At 38.1% G+C, this 13,394-nt stretch overlaps 1 protein-coding gene across 1 annotated transcript in view; it reads right to left on the bottom strand.

The window, feature by feature from the left end:
* The window catches only part of ptgfrna (prostaglandin F2 receptor inhibitor a), a 61,273-nt gene that overhangs the window by 41,438 nt on the left and 6,441 nt on the right, over nucleotides 1-13,394 (bottom strand). The window contains exon 2 of the mRNA XM_079821460.1: nucleotides 12,944-13,315. Within this exon, the coding sequence (XP_079677586.1) occupies nucleotides 12,944-13,315 (372 nt within the window). The remainder of the gene's footprint in view (nucleotides 1-12,943; nucleotides 13,316-13,394) is intronic.

Here is a 13,394-nt window from a genome sequence, read left to right as displayed (position 1 = left end):
TCTAAACTCATCTCATGGTTTAGACCAGGGGTTCTCCCACTGTCCTACAGAGTTTAGCTCCGACCCTGATTCTAGTGATCCTGAAAGGTTTAATTAGCTGGTTCAGGTGTGTTTGATCAGGGTTGGAGCTAAACTCTGCAGGACAGTAGGCCTCGTGGACCAGGGTTGAGAACCCCTGGTTTAGACCATGTTGTTGTATTCGACCCTGTCTGGCCGCTTAAAACAAACAGATTGTAATTTCATTTGTTGCCACAGGAGCTGTAGAAATTACACACTTCACCTGTATCAAGACATCTGGAATCAGTACAAATACAAACATTAAAGCCACAATATGTCATTTTTCGTCACTAGAGGTTGCGTATTCTTGATGAGGCCTTGATTTTATTCTGCCGCAGACGAGCACTTCCGCTTCTTCCGCTCGTGTGTGGTAACGCAACGCTGTTTATCTGAGTGTGTTAAAGTGATGTTCTACTCAGTGTGTTTTGACCGCAGGAAACAGGGTCTAAATGAAGTTCTGGGTAAATATTTCCCCCTCCAAACGGCCCTGCTCCAGGGGTAGTACTTTTTCAAAGTTCGGGAAGTTTCGGGGGTGGGACTTGGGCGCTGAACATGCTGATTGGTTGAGCTCACGCAGTATTTTAATTCAACAGGCATTTTTAAAAGTCTTTGCGAGGTTCGTTCTGCGTTCAGTAAATATCATTCTTGCTCTTTCTGTCTGATGGTCAAAGTCCGTAATAGCTGATAATAAAATACGTTGTCTTATTTTAAATCTAGCTTTACGAGCTTTCAGAATACGCTTTAGTATCAGTGCTCGTCTCTTTTCCGCTGTTTTGCTGATGACCTCTTTATGAAAACAATACATAACTAGCAAAAGCAGCGCTGCTTGAATCTCCTGGTTATTGTTGCAGAAATTGTTGCGCAAAAATGATTCCTGTCCGTCTCTGACATCACTGGACTAATTTGCGTAATCCTCCCGGTACTTTAGACTGCAGTGGAAACGCAGACAGCAGCAGATCTGGGGGGAAAAAAAGTTCCTGTAAAAAAAGTTCCGGTGGAAACGCGGCTTAAGACTAACTGTGTTGAGCTGGAGAACAATGATAAGTTTCTGTCCATCAATGATCCAAACAGTGTCTTATAAAACACATCAGATATTAAAGCGTCTTTGGGGTTTCCATGGTTTCTACAAAATTGAGGGTAATGCGGGGATGATGTCATTGATAGGCGACGGTTTGTGTCCTGGTTAAAATCTCTTATTCCTCTGGATTTAAAAATTTGGGATAATGTAAGTACACAAGTCAACAAATTATATAACACTCTTCCAGTGGATATTGAATATTTTAAATCCAAAAATCTTATTCAATATAAAAATCTAAACAATATTGTGCCTTTAAAAGGAATACTCCTCTTTTTTTGAAAATAGGCTCATTTTTCGTCTCCCCTAGAGTTAAACTGTTGAGTTTTACCGGTTTTGAATCCATTCAGCCGATCTCCGGATCTGGCGCTAGCACTTTTAGCATAGCTTAGCATAGATCATTGAATCTGATTAGACCGTTAGCATCTCAATCAAAAAATGACCAAAGAGTTTCAATATTTTTCCTATTTATAACTTGACTCTTCTGTAGATACATCATGTACTAAGACCGACCCACAGAGCCTGAAAATAGGCTAACTTCCGTCAACATAACCAACATGACAACCTGCTGTCACAGAGAGTGCTGGGGACTATTTTCAGGCGCTGTGTAATATCATTGCGCCGCTGCACTCATGGTTTGTTGATTATTACGCAGGAATGAGAGTATAGTTCCTAGCCATATCAGCCTAGAAAATCACAACTTTTCTTAGTACACGATGTAACTATAGAAGAGTCCAGTTTTAAATAGGAAAATATCTAAACTTTTTGGTCATTTTTTGAGCGAGATGCTAACGGTCTAATCAGATTCAATGATCTATGCTAAACTATGCTAAAAGTGCTACCGCCAGACCCGGAGATCGGCTGAATGGATTCAAAATATGCAATAAATTGATCAAATATGACAGTAAAATAATGTATAACTCGTTACATTTTTATTTAAAATAAATGCTGTTCTTTTGAACTGTCTATTCAAGAATCCTGAGTAAAATAATAAACCGTTTATAACTGTGATAAATATAATAAAAGTCTCTTGATCATCAAATCCTCATATGAGAATGATTTGTGAAGGATCATGTGACACTGAAGTAATGATGATAAATTCAGCTTTGATCACAGGAATACATCACACTTTACTATATATTCACAGAGAGAACAGCTGCTTTAGACTGGAGGAATATTTCACTGTTTTTACTGTATTTTTGATAGAATAAATGCAGGCCAAAACAAATATCTTCAAGAAAATGATCAGAAATATAGTTTATTCTTCATTTTTTATGTGAATGGAGAACTGCATCTTTTTCAAATTTATTTATTTGCCCGTTCTCTCGTCACTCTCGATTATGATGAACTTCATCATAATTAATAACTGCTTCAGAAACAAGGAGCTCCTGGACATCGTCACATGAACACTTTCAGAGAAAACAACATTTCCGTTATTGTCACTCATTTCCTCATACTCTCTGCTCAAGTGTTCAATTGTTCTGCTTAACTGTGGTTACTAGTACATCACAGCACCGGCTAAAAGAGCTGCTAAGAGCCGGTTTGTGTTTGACCCCTGACCTCTCTCACGCTCTGTGTCTGTCAGTGTCATAGTGAAGCAATCTCTCGTCTTTTGGTTAAAGTTTAAGGGAAATTCCTAATGGTAACACAAATGAACATTGTTATTTACTGAGCCAGAAAACTCAGATATAGAGTTTACTCAATAATCACAAAGCTATCAAATGGCTTCAGAATGTAGAAGTTCATAATGACCACTTTTATTGTATTACTAATACAGTTATAGAAAAAAGCGGATTAAAGATTCTTCAATTTACATATTTTTGTGTTACATAGAAAAAAATTACAACAGCAAATCGTTTTGGAGGCTCCAAATTACAGCCAAATGAATGAGTAAAATATGTGTTTTATTATTTTATTGTAGGGTGGACTATTTCTTTAATAATAAGAAAGACTCTCAGTTAGAATGGAACAGATATTTTTATAAAGTAGGCTGTTATTTTTCTCTGCTGGTTCGGATGAGTTCATTTTGTCCACCTCCAGAAACAGAGCGGAGTGATAAAAATCAGCATGCCATCTTTATAAAAGCTTCAGAGCGGCTCAGACTTTACTCTAGTCAGTTTAAAGAACAGGTCTTTGTGTTTCTGTCACACTTCAAGGCTCGCAGCGCATCACATTCCTTTTACACTTTTACTGCCGCCCTGTTTAAACATGTAAAGATACAAAACCCTCAACATGATCAAAACTGCTGATAAACTCACTCAGTCTACTCCAATGCAACTTTATGGGCCAGTTGTTCAAAACATTTAATCTGGATCAAAATGATCTGGATTTGGAAATCCCAAGTTTTCCTATCCAGGATCAGGTAATCCATCTGACTTTTGTGCCGGTTTTTCAAAGCAAAATTGGATTGGATCACCCTGATCCAGATACACACCTTTTCAGATTACCAAATCTGGATTACTAGTGCTCTACGGAGCCCCTAAAGGGACATGGTGATGGGAAAAATATGAGTTGGCTTAATAGGTAGCCTGTTCCTGTTTTTTTTGGATCAAAGTTATCCAAATCCTACTGACAAGTTTTGAACAACACAAACTGAAGGTTTGATCCAGATTAAAACTAGGATTGGATTCCGTGATCTAATCTGATTTCAGATCCCTTCTTTCCCTTTTGAACAACCCATTTCCAAGATTTGATCCAATCCGATAACCAAAATCCGATCAGTTAACCTTTGAACAACTGGCCTTATATGATTATCCAGACATCATTTATTAGAAAAATCTCAAATATGATCACCATCTTTTGATGAAGGTTTATTTGTTTATCTGTCAATCATCAATGTATTATATATTTTAAAACTGAGGAGTTTTGATCATTAAACTAAGCATTAAATATATTACTAAGGCATATTATTAGCAGTTATAGAGTGACGACTGATATTTATATGCATTTTATGTAAGTAATCGCGCTACTGTTATAAAGATCTCATTGATTTACATTACAAGCATCTCGGGCCGGATGTTCAAAAGCAATCTGATCTGATTTCGGCTATCGGATTGGATCAAATCCTGAAAATGGGTTGTACAAAAAAAAAAAAAAAGGATTCTGAAATCAGATTAGATCACGAAATCCAGTCTTGGTTTGGATCTGGATAAAATCATCAGTTTGTGTTCAAAACATTTTAGTTAAAGTTAGCTTAATCTGGATCAGAATGATCTGGATTTGGAAATCCCATGTTTTCCTATCCAGGATCAGGTAATCCATCTGACTTTTGTTCCGGTTTTTCAATGCAAAATTGGATTGGATCACCCTGATCTAGATACACACCTTTTCAGATGACTAAATCTGGATTACTAGCGCTCTACGGAGGCCCTAAAGGGAAAAATGATGGGTGATGGGGGAAAAAAAACTTTTGTGTTCTCTCAGAAAAGTTTCACGTAGCATTCACCCGAGAAACTTTTGACTGGTTGATTTCTTATAATTTATAAAAAAGTAACAAATCTTACAAGTGATAAAAAACACTTTAAATATAATATTTTTGTTTGATATTTACAGCTGTTTGGGGATTATTTTATGGGATTATTTTACCGAAAGACTTAATAGGTAGCCTAATTAATGTCTACTTTAACTTTAACTAATCAAGAGCAAAATAAAATTTAAAAAAAGTTTGTGTGTGTGTGTGTGTGTGTGTGTGTGTGTATTACATGATACAAATGTTGTATTTTTTGACCAGGTTTTAAAGTTATTGATTTTTTGGTTCCTGAAATCCACCCTTCTGCTGGGATCAGTATAATCCTAATTTTTTGTGATCAAAGGTATCCCAATCTTACTCAAATGTTTTGAACAACACAAACTGATGATTTGATCCAGATCAAAACCAAGATTGGATTTCGTGATCTAATCTGATTTCAGAATCCTTTTTATGTTTTGAACAACCCATTTCCAAGATTTGATCCATTCCGATAGCCGAAATCTGATCAGATTACTTTTGAACAACTGGCCCATTGGGATACCTTTGATAAAAGAAAGCAGGATTATACTGATCCCAGAAGAAGGATGGATTTCAGGAACAAAAAATTAATAAAACTGGTCAAAAAATAGAACATGCAACACATATATTCTTTATTTTGCTTTATTTTGTTATAGAAATAAATTAGAAGTAGACATTAGGCTATACAATTATCCCCACACAGCTGTAGATAATCAAACAAAAATATTATATTTAATTTAAAGTGGGTTTTTTTTATATTACTGTTTGTAAACTACATTGGCACGAATGTAAGGTTTCTCGGGTGAACGCTACGGGAAACTTTTCTGAGAGAACGCAAAAACATTGACGTATCTTTTTCCCATCCTCATGTCCCTTTAGGGGCTCCGTAGAGCAGTAGTAATCCAGATTAGATTGTGTATCTGGATCAGGGTGATCCAATCCAATTTTGCTTTGAAAAACCAGCACAACGGTAAAATGGATGACCTGATCCTGGATAGCAAAACATGGGGTTTCCTAATCCAGATTAAACTTGTTGAACATCTGGCCCCTAGGGTTGCAAAGGGGCTGAACATTTTATATTACATATTATATTCATTCATTACACACAGACTGATATATTTCAAATGTTTATTTCTTTTAATTTTGATGATTATAACTGACAAGTAAGGAAAATCCCAAATTCAGTATCTCAGAAAATTTGAATATTACTTAAGACCAATACAAAGAAAGGATTTTTTAGAAATCTTGGCCAACTGAAAAGTATGAACATGAAAAGTATGAGCATGTCCAGCACTCAATACTTAGTTGGGGCTCCTTTTGCCTGAATTACTGCAGCAATGCGGCGTGGCATGAGGAGATCAGTCTGTGGCACTGCTCAGGTGTTATGAGAGCCCAGGTTGCTCTGATAGTGGCCTTCGGCTCTTCTGCATTGTTGGGTCGGGCATATCACATCTTCCTATTCACAATACCCCATAGATTTTCTATGGGGTTAAGGTCAGGCGAGTTTGCTGGCCAATTAAGAACAGGGATACCATGGTCCTTAAACCAGGTACTGTTTTCAGGTACAGGTAATTAAATCTGCATCTCCATAAAGTTGGTCAGCAGCAGGAAGCATGAAGTGCTCTAAAACTTCCTGGTATACGGCTGCGTTGACCTTGGACCTCAGAAAACACAGTGGACCAACACCAGCAGATGACATGGCACCCCAAACCATCACTGACTGTGGAAACTTTACACTGGACCTCAAGCAACGTGGATTGTGTGCCTCTCCTCTCTTCCTCCAGACTCTGGGACCCTGATTTCCAAAGGAAATGCAAAATTTACTTTCATCAGAGAACATAACTTTGGACCACTCAGCAGCAGTCCAGTCCTTTTTGTCTTTAGCACAGGCGAGACGCTTCTGACGCTGTCTGAGTGGCTTGACACAAGGAATGCGACAGCTGAAACCCATGTCTTGCATACGTCTGTGCGTAGTGGTTCTTGAAGCACTGACTCCAGCTGCAGTCCACTCTTTGTGAATCTCCCCCACATTTTTGAATGGGTTTTGTTTCACAATCCTCTCCAGGGTGCGGTTATCCCTATTGCTTGTACACTTTTTTCTACCACATCTTTTCCCACAGAGCTCTGTGAACAGCCAGTCTCTTTTGCAATGACCTTTTGTGTCTTGCCCTGCTTGTGCAAGGTATCAATGGTCGTCTTTTGGACAACTGTCAAGTCAGCAGTCTTCCCCATGATTGTGTAGCCTACAGAACTAGACTGAGAGACCATTTAAAGGCCTTTGCAGGTGTTTTGAGTTAATTAGCTGATTAGAGTGTGGCACCAGGTGTCTTCACTATTGAACCTTTTCACAATATTCTAATTTTCTGAGATACTGAATTTGGGATTTTCCTTAGTTGTCAGTTATAATCATCAAAATGAAAAGAAATAAACATTTGAAATATATCAGTCTGTGTGTAATGAATGAATATAATATACAAGTTTCACTTTTTGAATGGAATTCTAATTATATGACCAGCACCAGTATATGGTGTAATCGCTCAATCAGTAGGTGCGTTTACATGGAGCACTGTAATCGGTTTAAAAGTCCAATCCGAATAAAAATACTCCATATAAACACCTCAATCGGAATAAAAATGGCCAAACCGAATGAAATTGTAATCGGTTTGAGAGGGGTGGGATAAACCTTTTCACGAACCGATCAAACGAAAAATTCCACCATGTAAACGATCTGATCCGATTACTTTGAGTGCACGTCTTTCTGTGACGTGATATACAGCGCGCGCCACCTCAACTGAAGAGCGCGCGCCGCGCTCACACCAGGCTTTGTTTGAAAGATGATGTTTGAATAATGACACAGACATAGCCAGGCTACACCATCTCATCTTGACAGCGATTGTCCGAGGCTTCAACTGCGCCTGACAGAATAATTAATTTTTCTGAGGTGATTCTTACACTTTACGACAAATAATAAATAGCTTTTATAAAACTGTACAAGTCCTGGTGGCCGTTGAGAGCTGCCGTTTCAACGGGGAACATTCAAGCTGCTCTCTGTTTCTCGTTAGTTAAGTTAGCTATAAAAAAAAAATCGACAACTGCTTCAAATTTGTTAAGTAACATTACCCACAGTCTACTTTAATTACTTTTGTTAATATGTATACCTTTGTGATTATGGTATCTTTCCTTAATCATCTGAAATATATATCTTTAGTACTAGGCCTACTAGTAATGATGCTGAGCACGTCTTGAATGCTTCATTCATGTTTCACCGTATATCCTATGTTTTTATTAATAATTTGAGTGCATTTTATTGTTAATTTTGTGTTTTTCAAAATAAATGAATTGAATTCATTTTTGATTCCGCATTCATCATTCACAGCTGTTGAAATAGCCATTGTATAGGACATAAATTAGGTTAAACTACTGCATGTCCGCCCACAGAAAAATAAATAAATATTAAAATTACCAACACAGAATTATTGATCCACGATACGTAACGAATCTGAGGCGGCAGACAAACTGTGTGCGCATGTCACAAAATGATTCCTACCGAAAGTCAGCACATGTAAACACCAGATCGGTTTAGATAACGTCTCATGTAAACAGTCCACCGAATCTTTCAATCGGAATGATTTTAATCGGAATGACAAAAAAGTGCGCATGTAAACGTGGCTAGTGTCTCAACTGCGAAAAGACGTCAATAAAACAGCTTGAGAACAATGTCATGCAGCATCACATGACCTCAGGAGTCATTCAGTGTCCACAGCTGTGAGTTCACCAGAGAAATCAACTCTTTCACTAAATATATGACCTATATTAGTCTATATTCATTATATTAGCCGTTATATTCATTATATTAGCCGTTATATTCATTATATTAGCTATTATATTCATTATATTAGCCGTTATATTCATTATATTCTACTGAACCTGTTACTGATGTCTGGATTATTTAATGTGTGTTTAAATAAATCATGAAAATGACACACTGTGTATAAATGATTATACATCAACAATGAATTGGAGAAAAAAAACTAATTTTTATAATTAGATTTAGAAGTTAATGCAAAAACTGCCTTATGTGAAGTTTACATGTTTGCACACAATGTGTTATTTGAGTGTTGATTATTATATCTAAACATGAATATCAACTGAATTTATGCTAATAGTTTGGCTTTGTTGTTAACCTTTAATATTAAAGTAATGTGTGAGTAAGGGCTCCATATAGTTTACAGCATTATCTTTAAGAAACTTTTAGTTATAATTGAATTAATTTAAGGACAGACACAATTTGCTCAGTAAACATTGTTTAATAACAACCGAACAGTCAGTGTTGTGTCCCGCTACACCCCAAAACTATGATACTCAAAAAACACATATGCAAACTTTTTTTTGTTTAAGGGTTCAATAAACTGCTCCATGGGGAACGGGGGAAATAATTTTTCTGACTGATCTCATATGTCAGGCTTTACAGGGTTCAGAAGTCAGAGGAGTTAGCCTGCTTTTACTCTGATCCACTCAGTTTGGTTTCGTTTATGTCAGGCGGTGTCGTTTAGGATAGACCTGTGCTGTTTCATTTACATTCGCATTGGATCAGTTACCATTACTTTGGGTTGAGGGTTTTATTGTTCCAATTGTACAACCCCAAATCAGAAAAAGTTGGGACAGCATGGAAAACGCAAAAAAAAAAAAAAAGAAGTGATTTCTAAATTTACTTTGACTTGTATTTCATTGCAGACAATATGAACACAAAATATTTCATGTTTTGTCTGGTCAACTTCATGTCATTTGTAAATATGCATCCTTTCCTGTCATTCAGACCTGCAACACATTTCAAAAAAAGTTGGGACAGGAGCAATTTAGGGCTAGTAATGAGGTAAAATGGTTAAATAATGATGTGATTTGAAACAGGTGATGATTGTAATTATGATTTGGTACAAAAGCAGCATCCAAGAAAGGTCTAATCCTTTAGCAGCAAAGATGGGCCAAGGATCGCCAGTTTGCCAACAAATCCGTGAGAAAATTATTGAAATGTATAAAAGCAATGTTCCTCAAAGAAATATAGGAAGAGATTTGGAAATTTCACATTCAACAGTGCATAACATAATTAAAAGATTCAAGGAATCTGGAGGAATTTCAGTGCGTAAAGGACAAGAGCGCAAGCCTAAGCTGAACAACCGTGATCTCCGATCCCTCAGGCGGCACTGCATCAGGAATCGTCATTCATCTATAAGCGATATCACCACATGGGCTCAGGACTACTTTGGCAAACCTTTGTCAAGTACCACAATACGTATTTACATCCACAAATGCCAGTTAAAACTGTACTGTGCCAAAAGGAAGCCCTATGTTAACAGTGTCCAGAAGCGCCATCGACTTCTCTGGGCTCGGAGGCATCTGGGATGGACCATCACACAGTGGAAACGTGTACTGTGGTCAGATGAATCAGTATTTCAGGTATTTTTTAGGAGGAATGGACGCCGTGTGCTCCGGACCAAAGAAGAAAAGGATCATCCAGACTGTTACCAGCAACAAGTCCAAAAGCCAGGGTCTGTCATGGTATGGGGTTGTGTCAGTGCCCTTGGCAAAGGTAACTTGCACTTCTGTGAAGGCACCATTAATGCTGAAAAGTACATAGAGATTTTGGAGCATAATATGCTGCCTTCAAGAAGACATCTTTTCCAGGGACGTCCATGCATATTTCAACAAGACAATGCAAAACCACATTCTGCACACATTACAAAGTCCTGGCTGCGGAGGAAGAGGGTTCGGGTACTTGACTGGCCTGCCTGCAGTCCCGACCTGTCTCCAATAGAGAATGTGTGGCGCATTTTGAAGCGCAAAATGCGACAACGAAGACCCCGTACTGTTGCCCACCTTAAGACTTGTTTGCAGGAAGAATGGGACAAAATTACACCTGAAACTAGGGCTGGGCGATATGGAGCAAAAAATATATCTCGATATATTTTGCTATATCTCGATATACGATATATATCTCGATATCTTTACAGGAAAAATAACCCCCCAAAAACAAATGTGCCAAATACCACAGTCCTTTTTTTTTATTGAAGTGCAAAGAGGTAGGCAGTTCATGTAGGAACAAAGTAGGGATGCAACAATACAGTAAGTCCACAGTTCAATACATACCTCGGTTTTTTTTACCACGGTTTTCGGTTCGGTTCTGATGGCTAGTCGCATCAGATTTTTGCTATTCTATTCTTAGCTGAACATCAAGAGCTTAAGGAGGAAAAAATAAAAAATTTTTATTGCAATACTCTTTCTTTATTTTACTTAAAAGACTTGAAAACCTTACTTAAACTTAAAACTTTACTTTTAAAAAACCTTTTACACATTCCTAGTGTACTGTATAATATAAAATAAATATATATTTATAAAGATTTACACTGGCAGCTCAGAGCAGTACAGCAGCATTTAAGTATGAAATTGAATTAATAAATGTAAAAATAAAACACTACATAGACTTCCCTATAAAATATACATTGATTCTTATTAAAGCTACTGTATTAGTTTTTCAGTCAAGAGCCGTGAGTGATTTTGTCTTTTCCTTTAGTGGTTAATAAAATAACAAAAGACATAGTTCACTCAAAAATGAAAATTCTGTCATTGATTACTCGCGGTCAAGTTGTTTTAAACCTGAATAAAGTTCTTTCTTCTGTTGGACATAACATATATTTTGAAGAATATTGGAAACCAAACAGTTGCTGGTCCCCGTTGTAGGAAATAATAATATGAATGCCAATCGCTACCATCAGCTGTCTGTGTTCAACAGAAGAAATTAATACAGGTTTGGAACAACATTAGAGTGAGTAAATAATGACATCATTTTAGAGTGAACTGTCCCTTTAAGGACAAGCGGCAGCGTGTTCACTAGGCTGCCCTGCTGTCAATTTAAGACTTTCACGCATCTAATATACAGACACACGCCGATTTTACTTTCACTTTAGACATAACCGACTGTGTTTATGTTAACCAGTAATCAAGATTTAGTCCAGTAATCACTTGTTTGACAGGCTTTTAGTGCGCGCGCGCTTGGGAAAGCACATGGTGCCCTACGCACAAGGCTTTAAAACGCATGCAAATAATGAATTTTCATTCAAAAATAAAACAACTCAAATCAAGGGCATAGTAAGTAACCTTCTCCAGCAAGCAAGCCGCTCTCTCGCCGTAGTGTACAGTCGCGGGAGTTCTTGTCTCGCAAAGTAATGCTGCCTTGGTAAACTGTATCTTGGATCAAGTGTTTGAGAACCAACTGTCGGCATTCATGGCAGTAGACATCTGTCTGCTGTTCGTCCGACACCTTAAAACCGAAGTATCTCCATATATTGGAGCCAGTTGTCCTTTTTTTTAAGACGAGTTCTGTAGCCTCCGAGCTGGTTGCGGACGCCGCCATGACAACCCGCGAGGGGAGGGGGAACAAAAGCAAGGAGGCGGGGGGCGAGCGAGCGGGGGCGAGCACAGCACAGAGAAGGCAAACAAGCAAAGTGGCGGATTCAGAATTAAATATAAACAATATATCGATATATACGATATGTCAAAATCCATATCGTGTTTAAAAAATATCTCGATATATTTTAAATATCGAGATATCGCCCACCCCTACCTGAAACACTTCATCACTTGGTGTCTTCAGTCCCTAAACGTCTTTTAAGTGTTGTGAAAAGGAATTGCAACATTACAAAGTGGTAAATGCTTTACTGTCCCAACTTTTTTTTAAATGTGTTGCAGGTCAGTGAATGACAGGAAAAGATGCATATTTACAAATTACATGAAGTTGACCAGACAAAACATGAAATATTTTTTGTTCATATTGTGTGCAATGAAATACAAGTCAAAGTAAATTTAGAAGTCACTTCTTTTTTTCTTTTTTTTTGCGTTTTCCATACTGTCCCAACTTTTTCTGATTTGGGGTTATAGGTTTCTAGAGCACAGCTGATACAATGACAAAAAATATAACTCAACTTAACTGTAACAAATAAGACTAATAACTGAAAATCCAAATGAACCGTTGTCACACATAATATTTGACCCTATTCACAGGTTTTAACAGTAGAACAGTGTTAATCGTTATTAACTGATAATCTCCAAATGCCAAAATATCAGCCCATCATTTTTCTCTTTGTAAATTCTGAAGTCGTTGTCAGTTTTTTATTCTAAATAAATAAACTGTTTCATTTTGTTCTGGCAGACGGAGCGAGACGTTGAAGTCTTACTCCCAGATTGAGCCTACTATGAATAAATGAAGCTGCTTTTGCTCAGTGAGAACATGGCAGAGGCTCAATGAGCTGGTAAACGCAGGCTCGACTGACCTTTGAGCTCCACGTCAGCGTGGTAGTTGCCGCTGATGACCGAATCTGTGCTCGGGGTGCTGCAGCGATACACGCCGCTGTCTGTCGCTCTGACCTTCTTGAATCGGAGCTCCACAGAATCATCGCCCAGCTTCTTATAACTGATGTCCCCGTTGTTGACCCGGTCCTTCACCGTAGAGTCCGTGAAGGAATCTTCGAAGGTGGAGACGAGCGGCAGAACTTTCTCTCCGGCCTGGATCATGGACCAATCGAAATCCTGATCGCGGGGTCCCTGGTAGTCAGACACATTGCAGCGAATGGAGACTGCCTGTCCCTCGACGTGCACCAGAGGACTGACTGGAACCTTCACCACACGGCTCTCACTGACCGCCACTGAGAGAAGAAGACAAGAGAGCTCACATATACACACTAATGGACAACGGTATGATCAGATATACAGCATCACCAGGGC

Source organism: Gobio gobio, assembly GCF_949357685.1.
Source record: "Gobio gobio genome assembly, chromosome: 7".
In the NCBI taxonomy this organism is placed as follows: domain Eukaryota; kingdom Metazoa; phylum Chordata; class Actinopteri; order Cypriniformes; family Gobionidae; genus Gobio; species Gobio gobio.
This window is presented reverse-complemented; position numbering and strand designations above follow the sequence as displayed.